Source organism: Dama dama, chromosome 5 (genome assembly GCF_033118175.1).
Source record: "Dama dama isolate Ldn47 chromosome 5, ASM3311817v1, whole genome shotgun sequence".
NCBI lineage: Eukaryota > Metazoa > Chordata > Mammalia > Artiodactyla > Cervidae > Dama > Dama dama.
Genome location: NC_083685.1, coordinates 54,638,917 through 54,659,379, shown reverse-complemented (window position 1 = coordinate 54,659,379; position 20,463 = coordinate 54,638,917). Strand labels below are relative to the sequence as shown.

Here is a 20,463-nt window from a genome sequence, read left to right as displayed (position 1 = left end):
GTGGGCACCCTTGTCTTGTTCCTGATTTCAGGGGAAATGCTTTCAATTTTTCACCATTGAGGGTGATGCTTGCTGTGGGTTTGTCATATATAGCTTTTATTATGTTGAGGTATGTTCCTTCTATTCCTGCTTTTGGGAGAGTTTTAATCATAAATGAGTGTTGAATTTTGTCAAAGGCTTTCTGTGCATCTATTGAGATAATCATATGGTTTTTATCTTTCAATTTGTTAATATGGTGTATTACATTGATTGATTTGCGGATATTAAAGAATCCTTGCATTCCTGGGATAAAGCCCACTTGGTCATGGTGTATGATTTTTTTAATATGTTGTTGGATTCTGTTTGCTAGAATTTTGTTAAGGATTTTTGCATCTATGTTCATCAGTGATATTGGCCTGTAGTTTTCTTTTTTTGTGGCATCTTTGTTTGGCTTTGGAATTAGGGTGATGGTGGCCTCATAGAATGAGTTTGGAAGCTTACCTTCCTCTGCAATTTTCTGGAAGAGTTTGAGTAAGATAGGTGTTAGCTCTTCTCTCAATTTTTGGTAGAATTCAGCTGTGAAGCCATCTGGTCCTGGGCTTTTGTTTGCTGGAAGATTTTTGATTACAGTTTCGATTTCCTTGCTTGTGATGGGTCTGTTAAGATCTTCTATTTCTTCCTGGTTCAGTTTTGGAAAGTTATACTTTTCTAAGAATTTGTCCATTTCATCCAAGTTGTCCATTTTATTGGCATAGAGCTGCTGGTAGTAGTCTCTTATGATCCTTTGTATTTCACTGTTGTCTGTTGTGATCTCTCCATTTTCATTTCTAATTTTGCTAATTTGGTTCTTCTCTCTTTGTTTATTAATGAGTCTTGCTAATGGTTTGTCAATTTTGTTTATTTTTTCAAAAAACCAGCTTTTAGCTTTGTTGATTTTTGCTATGGTCTCTTTAGTTTCTTTTGCATTTATTTCTGCCCTGATTTTTAAGATTTCTTTCCTTCTGCTAACCCTGGGGTTCTTCATTTCTTCCTTCTCTAATTGCTTTAGGTGTAGAGTTAGGTTATTTATTTGGTTTTTTTCTTGTTTCTTGATGTAAGCCTGTAATGCTATGAACCTTCCCCTTAGCACTGCTTTTACAGTGTCCCATAGGTTTTGGGTTGTTGTGTTTTCATTTTCATTCATTTCTATACATATTTTGATTTCTTTTTTGATTTCTTCTATGATTTGTTGGTTATTCAGAAGCGTGTTATTTAGCCTCCATATGTTTGAATTTTTAACAATTTTTTTCCTGTAATTAAGATCTAATCTTACTGCACTGTGGTCAGAAAAGATGACTGGAATGATTTCAATTTTTTTGAATTTTCCAAGACCAGATTTATGGCCCAGGATGTGATCTATTCTGGAGAAGGTTCCGTGTGCACTTGAGAAAAAGGTGAAGTTGGTTGTTTTGGGGTGAAATGTCCTATAGATATCAATTAGGTCTAGCTGGTCCATTGTGTCATTTAAGGTTTGTGTTTCCTTGTTAATTTTCTGTTTAGTTGATCTATCCATAGTTGTGAGTGGGGTATTAAAGTCTCCCACTATTATTGTGTTACTATTAATTTCCTCTTTCATACTCGTTAGCGTTTGCCGTACATATTGCGGTGCTCCTATGTTGGGTGCATATATATTTATAATTGTTATATCTTCTTCTTGGATTGATCCTTTGATCATTATGTAGTGTCCTTCTTTGTCTCTTTTCACATCCTTTATTTGAAAGTCTATTTCATCTGATATGAGTATTGCGACTCCTGCTTTCTTTTGGTCTCCGTTTGCATGAAATATTTTTTTCCAGCCCTTCACTTTTAGTCTGTATGTGTCTCTTGCTTTGAGGTGGGTCTCTTGTAGACAGCATATATAGGGGTCTTGTTTTTGTATCCATTCAGCCAATCTTTGTCTTTTGGTTGGGGCATTCAACCCATTTACATTTAGGGTAATTATTGATAGGTGTGGTCCCGTTGCCATTTACTTTGTTGTTTTGGGTTCACGTTTATACAACCTTTCTACATTTCCTGTCTAGAGAAGATCCTTTAGCATTTGTTGAAGAGCTGGTTTGGTGGTGCTGAATTCTCTCAACTTTTGCTTATCTGTAAAGCTTTTGAATTCTCCTTCATATCTGAATGAGATCCTTGCTGGATACAGTAATCTAGGTTGTAGGTTATTCTCTTTCATTACTTTCAGTACGTCCTGCCATTCCCTTCTGGCCTGGAGGGTTTCTATTGAAAGATCAGCTGTTATCCTTATGGGAATCCCTTTGTGTGTTATTTGTTGTTTTTCCCTTGCTGCTTTTAATATTTGTTCTTTGTGTTTGATCTTTGTTAATTTGATTAATATGTGTCTTGGGGTGTTTTACCTTGGGTTTATCCTGTTTGGGACTCTCTGGGTTTCTTGGACTTGGGTGGCTATTTCCTTCCCCATTTTAGGGAAGTTTTCAGCTATTATCTCCTCGAGTATTTTCTCATGGCCTTTCTTTTTGTCTTCTTCTTCTGGAACTCCTATGATTCGAATGTTGGGGCGTTTCACATTGTCCCAGAGGTCCCTGAGGTTGTCCTCATTTCTTTTGATCCTTTTTTCTTTTTTCCTCTCTGCTTCATTTATTTCCACCATTTTATCTTCTACCTCACTTATCCTATCTTCTGCCTCTGTTATTCTACTCTTGGTTCCCTCCAAAGTGTTTTTGATCTCATTCATTGCATTATTCATTTTTAATTGACTCTTTTTTATTTATTCTAGGTCTTTATTAAACAGTTCTTGAATCTTTTCAATCTTTGTTTCCAGGCTATTTATCTGTAACTCCATTTTGTTTTCAAGATTTTGGATCATTTTTATTATCATTATTCTAAATTCTTTTTCAGGTAGATTCCCTATCTCCTCCTCTTTTGTTTGACTTGGTGGGCATTTTTCATGTTCCTTTACCTGTTGGGTATTTCTTTGCCTTTTCATCTTGTTTAGATTGCTGTGTCTGGAGTGGGCTTTCTGTGTTCTGGAGGTCTGTGGTTCCTTTTTATTGTGGAGGATTTACCCAGTGGGTGGGGTTAGATGATTGGCTTCTCAAGGTTTCCTGGTTAGGGAAGCTTGCGTCAGTGTTCTGGTGCGTGGAACTTGATTTCTTCTCTTTGGAGAGCAATGGAGTGCCCAGTAATGAGTTTTGAGATGGGTCTATGTGTTAGGTGTGACCTTGGGCAGCCTGTATGTTGACGTTCAGGGCTATGTTCCTGCGTTGCTGGAGAATTTGCGTGGTATGTCTTGCTCTAAAACTTATTGGCTCTTGGGTGGTGGTTGGTTTCAGTGTAGGTATGGAGGCTTTTGGACAGTCACTTATTACTTAAAGTTCCATGTAGTCAGGAGTTTTCTGGTGTTCTCAGGTTTTGGGCTTAAGTCTCCTGCCTCTGGATTTCAGTTTTATTCTTCCTGTAGTCTCAGGACTTCTCCAACTATACAGCACTGATAAGAAAACTTCTAGGTTAATGGCGAAAAGATTCTCCCCCGTTAGGGACACCCAGAGAGGTTCACAGAGTTACATGAAGAAGAGGAGAGGGAGGAGGGAGATAGAGATGAGCAAGAGGAGAAAAAAGGGGGACTCAAGAGGAGAGAGACAGATCTACGCAGCTGTCTGTTCCCAGAGTGTTCTCCGTAGCCCAGTCACCTACAAAGATTCACAGAATTGGATTGGGAAGAGAAGGGGAAAGGAGGAAATAGAGGTGTTCTTAGGTAGAAAACAGAGAGTCAAGATTGGGAGAGAATAATCTTTGGTTTAAAAATAGGGCTTCTCTTTTTTTTTTTTTTTGTAAGGTTATAGTGTATTGAAAATGAAAATTAAGGAATAGCAGAGGAGTACTAGAGGACTTTAAAAGAAATAAGAGAAAAAGAAAAATAGAAAATAGAAAAGAAAAAGGAAAGAAAAAAAGAAGAAAAAAGAAAGAAAAAAAAAGACAAAAAAAAATTTTTTTCCCCTAATTAAAAAAATCATAAAAATCTATGGAAATGAAAGTTAAGGAGTAATGGGGGAGTAATAGGGGATTTTAAAGGAAAATAAAAGAGAAAAAAGAAAAAAAGAAAAAAAAAGAGAAAAAAGTAAAATTATATCTAGGAGTTTCTCTGGAGCTGTTGCGGTCAGTGTGGGTTCGGCTCAGTTTCAGATAGCTCCTCGTTCCAGCTTACACTTCTCGATATCTACAGGCCCCTTCCGGTGTAGTCGGTGTTTTCTAGAGGGATTTTAATCTGTTGCACCAGTCCCTTCTGAAGCGGTTCCCTTTGTTTATTTGGCTTCTGTTTGCAGGTCTCTTCAGAGCCTCATTTCCGCCCTGACACAGGCGGGCGGAGGTGGACTCTTATTCAGGTAGCTAGTTCCGTCGCTCTGCGGGGAGGGGCTGGCGCTGCAGGGAGAGGCTTGCGCTGCCGGGAGGGGCTGACGCTGCTCTCTCCGTCTGCGCTGCTCAGGCTTCCTGCTGTTCTATATGGAGCGCGCCCCGCGCTGCGTGAGGTTCCAGCCCTCAGGTGTTCCACAAAAGCGCGGAACGAAAAGCTGCGCCTGCTCTCTGTGCCTTCCCCGTCAGAGCGGTCCAGGCAGCCAGGGGCTTGGTGGGCGCACTCTCCCCAGGTGTGGCGCGCCCACTCCCTTCCGCGGACCCAGTCTCAGTTTCCGCTGGCGCCAGTCGGGTGCGTGCGCCTTCTGCCCTCCGCGTCCCCAGCCCCAGTCCCCGCCCGCGCCGGTCGGGTGCCTGCGCCCTGTGTCTCGCCGCGACCTTCCCCTCCCCCCTGCCTCCTGCCTCCGGCGGGGCTGGGCCGGTCCGCAGCCTGCGAGCTCTTCTCTGGACTTTCTCGGTCTCTTTGTTCTGCAAACGGCCGGCAGTGTGTTCTGGCCGGTTAATTTTCTCTCTCTCTTTTGGTCTCCCACAGTTCAAGTTGGCAACTCACAGAAGCTCCCTCCGATTGTCCTCAGGGCACTCAGGCCCGGACCCTACCCCAAGCAATGCCACCCAAGACTCCCTTCCCGGGACGGACCTCCGTCCTTAGCTCTTTTGTCTCACTTTTTATCTTTTATATTTTGTCCTACCTCCTTTCGAAGACAATGGGCTGCTTTTCTGGGCACCTGATGACCTCAGCTAGCGATCAGAAGTTGTTTTGCGAAGTTTGCTCTGCGTTCAGTTATTCTTTTGATGAATTTGTAGGAGAGAAAGTGGTCTCCCCGTCCTACTCCTCCGCCATCTTGGCTCCTCCCCCTCACAGAATGTTTTATTGGCTAATCTGATTTCTTCTCTCTGACTGATACTTTGAAGCCATACTTAAAACTAAGTCAACTTGTAGGAGCTCTTATACAAAGTAAAGCTAATAACATCACATGGGAAATAGAAAATGAGTTATAGGCATATATCTGCATCTATATACTTCTTTGTAGAACTGCCCTATAACCTGTTTACTAACCGAGGTATATATAAGGTAATAGGGCTTGGTTTTCTTTTTAAATAATTTCTTTAAATAAACTTCATTCCACATTTCAGCTCCTGTCCAGCCAGGCTGGTGGAAAATCGATTCCTATTGTTTTGAGCTCTCTGCTTGTCACAGTCTTATTTTGCACTGAAACTTCTAGAAAGCTTGTCTGTATCAATCATCAGCTGCTGATATGCCCATTTCCTATTCATTATGATACCTTTAAGCTGCTTCATATCCTTGCATCCAAACCAAGCTCAAGACAAGGGAACCTTTGGCAAAGCAGACCAATGATGTAGGGCCAGCCTCCTTCGATGCATGTGCTGGCTTCCCCCTTCTCCCTGCCCTGCATGGTCCTCCCTCCCCACACGGGGTGTCCTCCTCTGGGAGCACCAACATTTGCCCCTTTGCCTTCTCCCCACTGTGCTTGCTCTCTCTCTCTCTCCCTGCCTTCCCTCCCTCCCTCCCCTTCCTTCTCCTTCTCCCTCTCTTTTCTCTTTCAACGCTCAAAGATCCTTTTGCCCCCTCAATGGACACCTCACATATTCTCTGTTGTAAGGTTAAAGAACACCAAATCTATTTAGTCCAGGCTGCTCTTGCTTTCAGCACTGCTAAAATCCCCAGAGTCGTGCTTTATACTACAGGGTAAAATGTAAGAGAGCAAAACACAATTTAATACCTCAAAAATGATTTTACCACTGTCTTACATACTGTTAAATGTAGCAGCCACATCACATATTAACCTTCTTTTTTATCCAAACAAAATTAACCTTAAACACTTCCTCAAAAGCTTTTTTTCTTCAGCCCTTTAATCATTTATGGTATTTCTTTCTGGACCCCATCCAAATATTCTCCTTGCTAAAATTTGAAGATCAAAACTGGTATCAATTCTCTGAAAATGGTCTGATGGAAGCAATTATACTTTGAACTCATTCATTCTGTCTCTTTTTCCTTTTTAAACTTTTTTATAAAACATTTTTAGCTATCTTGTTTTTCTGGGTGTCTGCAGGATTCAAAGCAGTGTTAGACACTATCTGAAAGTGTCACTTCTTGAAGCCTTGCTTCTTTTTAAATAAGGATTTATGTGTATTTATTTATTTGACTCTGCAGGGTCTTTGTTGTAGCATGCAAACTCGTAGTTGTGGCATGCAGGCTCTAGTTTCCTGGCTAGGAATCGAACCAGAGTCCTTTGCATTGGGAGTGCAGAGTTTTAGCCACTGGACCACCAGCGAAGTACCAAGAGCCTTCCTTACTCTGACAAGAAGACATTCTTATTGTCTAGGTACTTTGTGAAACTAAAAGAGTGAAATTGGAAGAAGAATGCTAGAAGAGATGTGGGGGAGAAATTAAACATTAAATAGGTCAGATTTTTTTTTTTTTAATTCTGAAAACAGGTAAGAATGAGCAAGAGACTTTAGAGACTAAATACAATGTCAACATTCTTTGCATTCTTTGATTTTTGCCCCATACCCCAACTATTTCTTATTGAACTGTCACCTATTTTATTAGTAGAAAAATATGCGTCTCTAGAGTGTGTCTTAATAGACACACTTTATGTCTTAATAGTATCAAGGAATCATAGGAAGGTAGAGGTGGAAGTAATTTTAGAGGTTGCTTAATCTAATCTAGCAACTAGCAAGAAATCACAGCTGCCAGTTTCTGAGAGGCAGGGGGAAATCTGTGCTGAAAGGAACCCAACCATAAGGTGAAAGGAATATGGTTTTTCTATTAATAAGATGAAGATAAAAATTCCCTATCTGCTGCTTGAGCAGGTTTTATAATCCTTTTTAGCCTGTGGGGATAATAATACCAACCCATTATAAGAAGTGAATGAGATACAGTAAGTTCCCTACATATGAGCCTTTAAGTTGCAAACTTACCAAGATGCGAACACCCATCTAGTTCCAGCAAGCAATCCGAACCTGTGCCATCAGTGTTAGGCACAAGTGAGACCGCAGCCTGCCCTCTGTCTCCTAGTGCTGACAATCCTGCAGTTCTACCATCTCCCACCTCCTCTCCCTCCTCTGGTCCGTAACTCTCGCCTGCTCACTCAAGGCCAGCTCCTGTGAGCCAGCTGTCGTTCTGCATTACTGTACTTTTAAAGGTGCTGTACCGTAAGATTAAAAATGTTTTCTTTATTTTTTGAGTGTTTGTTTGCTTTTTATGTATACTTTTGTGAAATGTATTATAAACCTATTACAGTACAGTAGCAATACTATATAGTTGATTGTGTTAGTTGGGTACCTAGGCTCACTTGGTTGGACTTACCAACAAGTTGAACTTACGAACATGCTCTCAGAATGGAGCCCATTCATTATGTTGGAGACTTCCTGTAATGTCTATTCAGTAGCTGTCACATGATTGGATATGATACATGGAGATCTCTTTGCTTACTTCAGACACTTCCATTGCTTTGCAGTTTGCCCAGACTTAAATGATTGAATCTTTGACTATCTGAAATCAACAACCTCTTAACCATAAAGGTCCCTCTTCTCTAAGCCAATGGAATCCTCTCCCATTGCCTCCAGTCTTTTCTGCTTTGCCAGGTTGCCAAGCCCACTATCATTTTCCAGGTTCCCAGGTTCACTATCATTTTCCAAGTTCCCAGGCCCACTATCATTTTCCTGGTTACCTTGCTCTGGCATCCTCTAGTTCACAGTAGCCCTCCCCTTAGAATGTCACATCCAGAGAAATCCATGTGTCCTATGCCAAGGGCTCTTGCTTCCTCTGAATGGGATTTCACTTAACACTGCTCTCTCTTTTATAGCAAACTTGTCTATGATTATTGAAAACATTCTATGATCTGGACACTCCAAACAGTGACATAGTCTTATGTCTTCTGAGGAATTTCCTAATTTAGGGGATTTTCCTGTGGGTGACATAATGTATTTTGTATTAGATTCTGAAATCCAGTTAAAATGAAGAAAGCATTTTAAATGTTTCTGAGGATTCAGTGGCCACAAAAGCTAATCCAGCTTCTGCGTGCATGTTAAGTCACGTCAGTTGTGTCTGACTGTTTGCAACCTTGTAGACCATAACCCACCAGGTTCCTCTGTCCATGGGATTCTCCAGGCAAGAATACTGGAGTGGGTTACCATGCCCTCCTGCAGGGAATCTACCTAACCCAGGGATTAAATCCACGTCTCTTTCTTCTCCTGCACTTACAGGCAGGTTCTTTAACACTAGTGCCATGTGGGAAGCCCAGTCTTGCTTTTAAGCCAGTGGAAATTATCACAACCTTGATATTCTTTTATTAAAATGACCCCCCCCCCCCAATTTAAACAGTTGCACAGTTTTTTTTAAATGAAGTCCTGGAAATATACTTTCAATATTCTAATTATAAGCTAAATTTTGGGGAAATTTTAGTAATTTGACATCTAAGTGTATTTTGAGTCATTATATTTAAAACTGGACCTAAATCTAAACTGCAAGCAAAAAACCCTTCTCCCCTTATTTTACCAGGCTATCGTATAATGAAACTGTGAGCTAGGCAAACTACATTCTCAGGATCCTTTTTCTTACAACTTACTGTTTTAGAAGCCTAGGCAAAGCCTTTAAATTTATTTTCTTATCTATAAAATGTGTAATTCAACTTGAAGACTTCTTAAAGTCACTTAGCGTCTGAGAATCTCCTGTTCTATGATGTAGATACCACTCTCAAATCTCTTATTGATAAAGACCTACATTATATTCATCTCTACACAGGTCTGCCAGTTTAAAATCTGACACAATCCGACATTTTAGAGCCTGAAACATGGTGCTCTATTAAGATCGACTTATCAGATGAATGTGGACTCAAATAAAGCCCAGTGAGATATTGGCTCTAAAATCTTGGCTCATCATTTCAAGATGCTATGCCTATAACTCCAAACTTGAATGTAATTAAAAATGAAATGGTCTCATTTTAGCATGGGAGGAAATCAGCTTTCTGGTCAGAAGGAAAGATTTTTCAATTCAGTTTTAATTGCTAATTTTCCTTTGGGGGAGCTTGAAGAGCTACAGTGGTTAAAGGAATAAAATATCAAATAGCAACATTATTCATGAATAATTACCCAGCAGGGGGAGACAGGAAGACTCTAACTTGTATTTTCAGAGGTCTGAATGATTTGAGAGGATACCTATAGTGGGGGACTTGTCACCCTTGTGATCTAGGATACAGCAGTAGTCAGTGACAGAAAAGAGGGGGGAAAAACCAAATATCATCAAGTCATGCACGTTGGGTTTTATCTAAGGAAATGTCTCCTCGTGTAGGCAGTGATGTGTTTAAGAGTGAAACGCATTTTTGCTTGTTTCTATTTTAAGTGATTGCTTTGACAGGTCTTTGAAGAAAAAAAAATCATTTTCTATCCTGCAGATTCAGTAACTGCCCTTAAATGTCTCATCATGTCACATTTTCAGTGGAGACAACATTGTGATTTGCTTCCATGGTGATCTACCCGTCACTGATGGCTAAAGCTAATGACGCTGGGTTGTCAGGATACCATGCCAGGCAGCCACTAATTAATTATTTGTCATAATCTCCCAGGGAGGAAATTACTAATATTATTACTTAGCACATCCTTTGCATTTACACTTGCAGAGTGCTGAAAATTTCATTTGTGGCCCTGAAGAAATAAACATTTGTGCTGTTCTTAGCAGGAAGCAAGAAAGCAGCCCCAAGGGCCTCTGTCCCCACTGGGTGACATAGTCAGGGCCTCAAGCTCTACATGCTGTGGCAGCCATAGGTTATGTTGCTTCCAGCTGAAGAATAGAATGACTATGTCAAAGGCATTTGTAATATATTATTCTGATCTCCTGAGACTAAAATTAGTAAGCAACCAATTAATTCAATTATAAAACTGCCCCTCAAAAGAACCTAATCTTTTAATGTAGTACTTTGACTTGAAAGACATGTTTAACAAGAAGACTTGGAAAGTAATAAATGGGCCCTGGCAATTGTAGGGAAAAAAGCCATCTGGTATGAATGAGTCCCTTGTATTTGAAGTAAGGACTGTTAAAAGATTGTTTCAACTTGCTTGTCGACCAGTTGTCTGTGCCTCAGCTGGAGCCTGTCAATGGGTGCTTCATTGGGAAAGAGAAAGTGTTTCTATAATATGACTGATAGACTGAGGTTAATATTTAACCTTAATTTGTAATCAGAAGGTAATATTTATATTATGATAGATAGATAATAGTAGATAATAGATAAATGATACATGAAACTCTGTACTTCTCTCTTAACAAGAATCATTGGAAAGGAACCAAGGTTTTAACAAAGTTAATTTGCTACAGATAACCTTCATCTTAATAGTGGACAGGAGTGAGTGTTAGTAAAGGTGATATTAGAGAAATAATATTGGACAAGGAAGCTTTTGTTAGTCACATTCAAAGGTATCCATATCTTATTTTTTAAATTTATTTAAATTTAATTGAAAAATAATTGCTTTACAATATTGGTTTGATTTCTGTCATACATCAACATGAATTAGACATAAGTGTGCAATATGTCCCCTGCCTCGAACCTCCCTCCCACCTGCCACAAAATGTATATTTCAGTTAATTTTTATTGAAGCATAGTTGCTTTACAATGTCATGTCTGCTTCTGTTGTCCAGCAAAGTGAATCAGCTGTATATATACATATATCCCCTCCTTTTTGGATTTCCTTCCCATTTATTTCACCACAGAGCACTGAGTAGACGTCCCTGGAATATACAGTATTTTCTCATTTGTTATCTATTTTATACATAGTATCAAGAGTGAATATATGTCAATCCCAATCTCCCATTCCCACATGTGGATACCAAGGGGTAAAGATGGGGGAGTATCCATACTTTAAAATCTACTACATATTTCCTACCTAGTAAGCAGTAAGAGTTGAACAAGTAGCCAAGTACAACTGACAATAGGAATTAAATAGTACTCCATTTCACACAATAAGCTACTCATTTTCCAGATAGGAGTATTTCACTTTGTCACTGGCTGAAAAACCCTTAGGTCTTCACCCAACAACAAGGGAACACTAGAACCCAGCCTAGCATGACTGATTTAAGTGAAGTCAGATCACTGTTTAAAATCATTAAGACTGCTGTTTGTCCATGTGTAGCCACTGGTTGTAGTGGACACCAGGTCAAAAATCTCTGTGTAGGAGGTCTTCAGAGGCTGCCACTGGTTAAAAAGGTGTCATGGATGGTAACGGGCTTATTTAGAAGGTACCTTTGCATACATAGCACCGTTCATCGACTGAGCAACCCCTGTTTTTCTGCTTTAAAACCTGAAAGAGCTGTTAGAGATCAAAAATGCCTTGACAACTGAGTGACTGAAATTCTGAATACTCTGAATACTGATGAACTATACCATAGAAAAAAATTTGTGTTTTCAACTCACATCAGTATGGCATATTACAAATATGGCATAATTGGAACTGCTTTTCAGCCCAATTACAAATGCTCGTTTTTCACTTACACAGAAAATACACAACCTGGAAATTTAGAATCTTTTCTTTTTTGACATGTCACTCTGCAAATATAATCTCCTTTAAGCTTAGGAGTCTATAGGAGATATTTTTGGCCTCATTTTAGGAAGATAAGCGGGAGACAACATAATTTATGAGCTGAACTAGTGGAAGGGTGCTGAGTCAGGTTTTGTTAAACTAATCTTATGGCTGGCAAGGATGACATGTCAGGTGTTTAATCCATTTAAAATACTAAACCATTTCCATAAATCATTTTTATAACTTTAAATACATTATATAGGTACATAAACAATAGACAGTGTGTTTGAATGTGCCAAACACATCTGTTTCCTTCACTACATACTGTGTTTCTCATTTCATTTTCCAAAGATGTATTGATTTATCAGATTATTTTTTATGGGCTGATCCATACTTTAGTTTTATCCATGTCATGTTCTCTATTGGTGCTGTTATGCTTCTTGAGTTTTTCCTTGTGCATATATATTCGCCCCATGTGAATATCACCATAGCATCTCCCTCCTCCTTTTTGCACAAAAAGCAAAAAGAATCTTCTTTTTTTAAATATATTTGTCACTGTAGTCCAGGTAGAAAAAGCACACAGGATGCATTTGGGTCTATTTAGCATAAAAACTTCATCTGAAACTTCCAAATGATATAAGATAATATGTTGTATTTCAGGATATCTAAGGTTGAGTTTCTTTACTGTGTGAATGCTATACTATTTTCTTTTCTCCCCTAACTCCTTGCCCCCTTCCCTGTTTAACAGCAGACAAACCCAGGGAGCACTGAATGAATCTGACGATCCTGAAACAGGCTGTCTAACTGATAACAAGCCAACTTCTCGACACTTCTATCCTGTCGCCTTGCTGCTTGTCAGCTCACACCTGCTAGTTGTGTGGCTTATTTTAAGTCTTGCATTACTTTTAGCCAAATACCAATAAGTTTTATGTTGCATTCCTTTCTTTTCTACAACTGACAATGGACTTTAAATTATGGGGACAATGCTGTAATTTCTACATTTTCAGATTCACAGAATTTAAAAAAAAAAAAGAACAAGCAAATGTTTGAATTGTGTTTTATTTGTTTTTCCTAAAAGCTAAAAGAAAAGAAGTACTATGCATTAAGTGAATTATTTTGCTCCTTTGTTCATGGAAAAGTATTTCCCAACTGTTAACTAGCTCAAGAAGAATTTTTAAATTCCTGTCTTTGGAATAAGACAAAGAACAGAATCCTGAAAGCTTGAAGTTCTGCACCTCCTGTTCCTCTTCCCATTTCCATTTATTTAAAGAAATTAAGACTGAATTTGCACAACACCCCGGAACCCTGAGACAAGTCCTACAGATGTGGGAGGTTCCTTCCATCCAGACTCGATTTCCACTGTGCTGATCTCATTGTCGCCGTCAGCTGATAGAACCCTCTGTTCGATTTCTTAACCTGTTAGTTCTGTGATTTCTTTGCTGCAATTAACCTTTTTTCTGTCAAGTAACTTTCTGGAGAGAATGGCTGTTTCTGTTTTGTAATTAAATGAATCCATTTGTAACTATGGTTTGGGTTGGTTTGGCGCTCACTGTAATTTTCTATTCTTTTTAACCAAGTCTTGTTTGCGTCTCGATGCCCCATTTTCAGCACCTGTGATTTTTGTACTATCTGTCCACAAGCACTCCTCTTGACAAAGCTGAGACTTGGACCAGGCTGTTTGGAAAGCCATTTTCCTCCTCGTTGCACAGCTAAAATAATGCAGTCAAATAGAGATGAAACTTTCCTTTAAAAATCTATAGGGCCAGACTTAATTAAATGCCTTATTCCTAGAACCTACATCCTTAGGGCTACGTGTAGATGTTCATGTGTTTTAAAGAGACTGAGAAATTCATTTGTGGAAAAGTTATAAAAAGGCAGATATATTTATGAAATGAAAATGAAGCTGTATTGTGGATCAAATTATATTTAAAGAGTTTATTAAACCTGAAATATATGTTAAGAGCAAAGGGACTCTACTCATCTTTTTTCCGAGGGCAATAATGGTATTGGGCCTGGCCTAGGATTTAATTTTGTAAGATGTATCATCACTTGTGAAAAAAAAAATGTAGAGTTGAATCTTTGTTATTTTTACTCGGACTGTTGCTGCAACTCTGCATTGAACAAATAAAGCATATTTATTTATTCTGTGTTTCATGAAGTTGTGCTTTTTCCCCTTTCACCAGAGAAGGATGCCGCATAGAAAATGTACTGAAGAATATCAAATGCAGGAAGTATGCTTTCAACATGCTACAGCTGATGGCTTTCCCCAAGTACTACAGACCTCCAGAGGGGACTTATGGAAAAGCTGACACCTAAGTTTATCAACATGTAAATAAACAGGAACACAAATATGCTTCCGTTGGAAAATCTCCACCGTTTTTCTGTTTTCATTGTCATGAATTTGTGGAGGGAGGTGATCAGGAATGTTCACCCAAATCTAGAAGTTACTTGAATTAGTTATCAGCATATGACTCTGAAAGAAATCCATTAAACAAATCTTAAATCATATTGTGTTTCTAGTGCCAAGCTTCTGTGTATTGATCCTCACTGGTTGAGATCAGTTCAAAAAGTGTACATTTCATTCTTGGGATTTTTAATGGAAGACGTTCTGAGAAAACCTAAGTTGCTTTAGGGGCTCTGGAGGTGATTCAGAGAGTGGCATTCTCCACTCCAAAGCGATGATAGGAGAGTGTCAAGAGGAGAGAGGCTTTGAGATATCCCCCATCCTTTCTTATATACAACCTGAGAGCCCATTTGCGGGCTTTAAAAATATTTTTCTAGTGAATGGAAATTAGGGAGTGTTAACTTGTGATCCTGACTACAGAAGCAGTTCCTATGTGCTTGTAAAGACTGTCATCCTGCAAAGGTGTGACTGGTCCTCCTAAAAATGTTGATGGACAGTGTTAATAAAGCAATAAAAATACTTTTTGAAAACATGGTATCTTTTCAAAACTCTGACTTGGATTGATTTGCCCCATCAGCCTAAACTTCATGTAGTCAAGTTCATGAAAGTCTGTAAGATATCTTTGAGGTGTTTTCTAGCATTTATCTTAATATGTATCAATCAATGATGTAAGTATGCATTGCCTGGCATAGATTAGTATATGTGAATGAACCTTTTAAAACTTATGCTACCGTAGTTAATGATAAACCAAAACAATTATTTCTCCTAAACTGAATTTCAAATTTGCCCTTACTTGGTAAAATAACACCATGAGTTTCCTAAAACTACAAGTCAGAAATTCCCTTAGAGATCATCATGTATAACGTTATAAATATTATAAATGGCTAAACTAAAGTACAAGGAAGCTGTGTTCCCAGTTACTCAGCTAGATGATTTCAGAACCCTGGTTACAATCCCTTCTTACCTTGTAGCTTGTGGCTTATCCGATCTGTGAATTGCCACCCTAAATATATACATGAAAATTTGGGAAGGATACTAGTTAAATAGGCCTTGGCATGTATTGCTGTAATTGAAACTCAGAGTACAGAGGTCTAAATAAATGACATTTATTTTCTCCCTATTTTAAGAATTTATATGTTTTCTTTTCTCATCAGAGGAGCTTGCGATCCAGAGCATCAGTCTCCCTTGGAAATGCCAAAGACCTGTTACATAGACACCTCTTAGCAATGACCACATTCAACAAATCATCTGTAGCTTTCCTAGCTGATATGATAGCTCCTCAACCAAGATACCTATTGAAATAAAGATTCTAAGCAGATCTCCAGGCTCATGTTGGGCTTTTTAAATTGCTGCAATTTTAGATAACCCTCTGGGGCTTTTAATGCTAGAATTATCTATCTGTTATTTTAGTTAAGGACTTGTGGGCATTATACTTGAGGCAGTTGTCAAAATATTTACTGTGTTTTTCATGAAAAGATGCTGTGTGCTGTGGATCTATTCATGGACAGGTTATCTTGTTCTCCTTTATACCTCATTCTCAATTTCACTGAGTAAATATAATCTTCGAATTGTTCAGTTTCATTTAAAAATGGTAGGATTTGTGGTTATTTTCATTATCCCACTGGATTTAAGGTAAAGTGGTTGGTATGACAGTGATTCCTTTGAGTAACCATGAAGCCACATTCAGTATATCAGATGGCAGTCTTGAGTTCCAAGTTACCTTAAATGATTTATCATCTTGTAAATAGTCTTATGAACAATAGTTTTGTTCATATTTTTAAAAATGAAACCTCTTGATTCAAATATGGAAAAAATATTTATTAACCAGAAAACCAACTGTAGGGTTTTCTGTTTGTGGAAGACATTTCAAAGTTTTGTGTTTTTTTTTTTTTTTTTTCTTTTCTATGAAGTACTATTATAGAAGTTCTCAAAGAGTAGAACTTACTGTAATACAAATGAAGGTAATGTACTTTCTCATTTATTATTAACATAGTTTTCTGTATTTGTCTATTGGAAACCTATATTTGTTCATGTTCTAAAAGTAGATTTCATCAAGCAAATGTTTTTTCATAGTGACAATAATGTCACCCCTTTCCTGAGAGATATTTCAAGTATGCTTGGAAAACTACTTCATTATTTCTTAAGTTACTAAATCTTTCTAAATCAAAGCGGAAATGTTATACAAAAAGTTTTAAAATCTCTTTTGTACAAACACAGGCTCAGTCATGCTTTTCTGCTTCCATTTTCATTTTAAAGATGCACCAGTCATTCTATTTGAAGAGATCACATTGAGTCAGACACTGAACCAAGAAAACATTTCCAAACAAGATAATTTTTTTGCTCAGAAACGTGTTTGCCCTCTGATGTCATCAAAAGTAGATAATACTTCAGTATTAGCTATTTACAAAGTCCTACAGAAAACATACTTAAAACAAGGGAAAATGCAATCCTAGTTATGTTTGACCCAGTGACCTAAGATCCAGAGCCTGAAAAATGTTCTGCAGAATAGCTCAATGTAAAAGTTTGAAATATTTTATTGAAGCAGACCCATATTTTAGATGTACCCTTGCATTTATTTCTTGTGTGGTTGTTTCTTTCTTGTCAGTATTAACTTGGGTTTTGTCAACACTCTGCCCAAACAATCCTTTGATGTAAACAGTTTGGTCAACCCAGTAATCCCATGTGTCAGAGCAAATATTTGATCCTGCTGACAGATTGTACTGAAATGACCAGCTGTCCAGTGGGAGCAGGACACCAGGTAACTAAGCTCCAGTCTTTACTTTATAAGACTATGACCTCTTGTTCTGAGGATGTGAGGTCTTAAAAGCAAGCATCTGGGTGGGAGATACTTCCCTTTTTTTTCTCTCAACTAAGTATGGTGTTTTGCCTAGAATTAGACGTGGGAGAGAAGAAGATTCATGCTTTTCTTCCCAAGCAAATCCAAGCCCCTCCTATGTAAAATTTGCTAGGTGCTGAGAAGAGGATAATAGTGGTGTGCTAGAAACTGGCTGGTGCTGACTCACAATACTTGACTGTTAAATCCTGTAAGCCGGTTTTCAAAACACAACCATCATTAAATATTAAATTACAGAACACAATTGAATAAATCTTATTAAAAATGATAATCAAAGCTTAATGCAGCCTAATTATTTTGCTATATTATACTGTTTATATCTGCTGCTGAGGTTATTTATGCCAGTTGTATCAGTGGAAACATGATGTTTATAATGTGCTAACTGGGCCTCACTTCCTGACTCCGCATGCAGTAACATCACATAGGTAACTTGAAATTGACCATGGTGGGTGTTACACCCTGGAAACTGCCAAATGCTACCAACCCATACTTTGAATTCCTGGAAAACCACGTGTTAAACATTGACCAGCGCAAAACTGGATGCCTCCTTCACTTTTTCTCCAGAAAATAATCACTGCTTGGAAGCAGAATTAAATTATTACAATGATACTAAGTGCAGTCACCCTCAGAGGGCTACAGTTTTGACTTGGTTTATGCCCTCTTTAAAGACTCCTGTTAGACTATCAGTAATATTTGCTGTTTATGTTTATTCATATTTAAAACAGTCATAGCAATTCATTTAAAAATGTGTCTCTTGGGGACTCCCTTGGTGGCCCAGTTGCTCCACTCCACTGGACTCTATGCTTCCAATTCACAGAGCACAGATTGGATCCCTAGTCAAGGAACTAATACCCCACTGTGTGGCCAAAAAGTGAAATATTTAAAAATAAATAGATAAAAATGTATCTCTCTATGATGTCCTGCAGGGGAAATCTGAGCAATACAGCTTTCATGTAAGCAATAACAACTTCAGGCAAAATTCAGGGAAATGTTAGCCTAATTAGAAAATCAGTAAAAATGCACTTCAGTATCAGTTTTAAGTTTATAATTTTAGCATTTGCTAAAAGCTGGAAAAGCAGTAACATACTACCAGGCCCAGATTCTAATAAATATAGCTAAATTGGAAACCAAACTGTTAGATTAAACAAATTAAACTCTGGCAGTACGCTAAATCACACAAATGTTTAGGTGTTTGATTTCCAAACAAGATGGTCTATCAGAGGTTTTGTTCAACATATGTTGAACCTATGGGCCATATGTTGGCCTATATAGGCCACCTTTTATAATCTTTTGAGAAATAAATCAACTTTCATCACAGGTTTAAGAAACTGGTCTGAGAAAAACTGTGACCAGCAGTTGCATGGTGAAGCAAATATATTAAACACAAGGCATCTCTAATAGCTGGAGGCTTTACAGATTATGTGCCACTTAAGAGAATAATTTGCTGAGAGCTGTATAGTGGATTGACAATTTTAGGTGAATTCACAGAATCCACATTCATTTAGCCCAGCTGCAATCTGCAAGAGTTTTGCTTTTTTCCCCTCCATATTTATGTTTCATTACTTTATAAAGAAACTACCAATGTATCAGATCTTTTGTTTCTTTGGAAGAAATTTAAGTTACAACTTTCCAAACAGCTGTTATCTCTAGCAAAAACTTCAAGAACAGAAAAATGCAGTTAATATTTTAGATAAAATATGGCGAGCCAATTAGGTATAAAGTTAAGGTATGGAAGTTTGGGCTTTTTCTTTCTGAGTTATAGTGCAGATTAAACACTCTTAGTTTTATTTCTAAGCATGTAAGAGGAAATCTAAAGCATTTCTGATGTCAAAGAAAGAAATCATATCTGGCTATTAGTATCAAGGAGGTAGGAAAACATTGTAAGGTAGTATTAACTTAAAATATGTACATGCCACCAGCTCTCCTGAGCATAAACTTTTATAGATTGCATGAATAGTCAGAATTTTAAATTTAAAAAGGAAAACGTGACTCACAGTTAAGTATAGTACCCAGAGAGACTGAACATTAGAGAGAAGACCTACTACAAGTATTGTTGCCTGGTAAATCGTATGTTGCTTATCTTTCATGCTGTCCTCAGTTGCTCAGTCATGTCCAGCTCTTTGCAATCCCGTGGGCTGTAGCCCACCAGGTTTCTCTCTCCATGGGATTTCCCAGGTAAGAATACTTGAGTGGGTTGCTGTTTCCTCCTCCAGGGAATATTCCTGACCTAGGGATGTCTCCTGCAACTCCATCATTGGAAGGTATAGTCATTACCACTGAGCCACTTATCTTTTAGTCTTTCTTTAAGATGCTGCACTTTCATACTCATGGTATGAAACATTCATAGTCTTCCTAAATTATCAGAATATTCTAAGGTCATACAAGGGTGCAGCTCAACAGTACATCTTTGATGATGACTTGGTGCAATTTTATTGACTGGCAGGCAGTATTGACTCAAATATTAGCAAGATTGCTCTATTATCTATATATTAGTAGCTCTTATGATGCTTTTATATCACTATAAATATTAAAAGCCATTTCATGTCAGAGAGCTTTCAAATTTTAAAAGGCAGATGCCACATTTCTGTAACTGTATAGACACTCCCATTTCACCTCACATGTGCAATCCTTTGTACACATACACTCTTGTGGATATTTTATTTTATTTAACCTAATATGTGATTTTCAGATTCTTGTGGTACTTAGCTGAAACATTTGCATTTGTTTTCTTTTAGTGTTAAATATATATTCCAGATCAACCAATAATGTATAGTCCTAAGAAATGAGGCACAAATAGGTTAGATCACTTTATATTGTCATTTGAAGAAAAATAATTTTGTTTTATTGTTCTGTGAAAACCATATTCATTGTACATTGTGTATATTTTTTAATAAATGTGATTTTTATTTTTTATGTTTCTGTCTTTTTCATTTCAAATATCAAATTATACATTTTTTTTCATTTTTGTCAATGTAGAAATCTCTAAAACTTTATTAAAATAGCAGAAGTGTAGCCTAAATAGTATTTAAAAAAACATAGACTAATTTTCTGATGAAGTGTAAATGCAGTGCAAATTTTACATTGATACTAGGTTAGTAACTATTAATAGCAGAATGCATCTTTCAGAGTTGCTATTCTATGGGACTAAAATCAACTATAATTTTAAAAGATGCAATAACCAGATGCTTCATCTTTGGGCAAATCACTGATCTTTGTAATCCTGATGATATTAGTCATTTGAGCACAGAAGATAACTTTTCCTTATTGGATCTTTGGATCTGGTCAA

At 37.8% G+C, this 20,463-nt stretch overlaps 1 protein-coding gene across 3 annotated transcripts in view; it reads left to right on the top strand.

Annotated features, from left to right (window-relative positions):
• The window catches only part of INPP4B (inositol polyphosphate-4-phosphatase type II B), an 851,446-nt gene extending 831,356 nt beyond the window's left edge, over positions 1-20,090 (top strand). For 2 of the 3 annotated variants that reach the window (XM_061142406.1, XM_061142405.1), the window contains one exon: positions 14,103-20,090. In XM_061142406.1, coding sequence (XP_060998389.1) covers positions 14,103-14,235 — 133 coding nt within the window. In that variant the 3' untranslated portion in view covers positions 14,236-20,090. The remainder of the gene's footprint in view (positions 1-14,102) is intronic. The other variant, XM_061142404.1, reaches the window with a different exon arrangement.
• Positions 20,091-20,463: the final 373 nt, after the last annotated feature.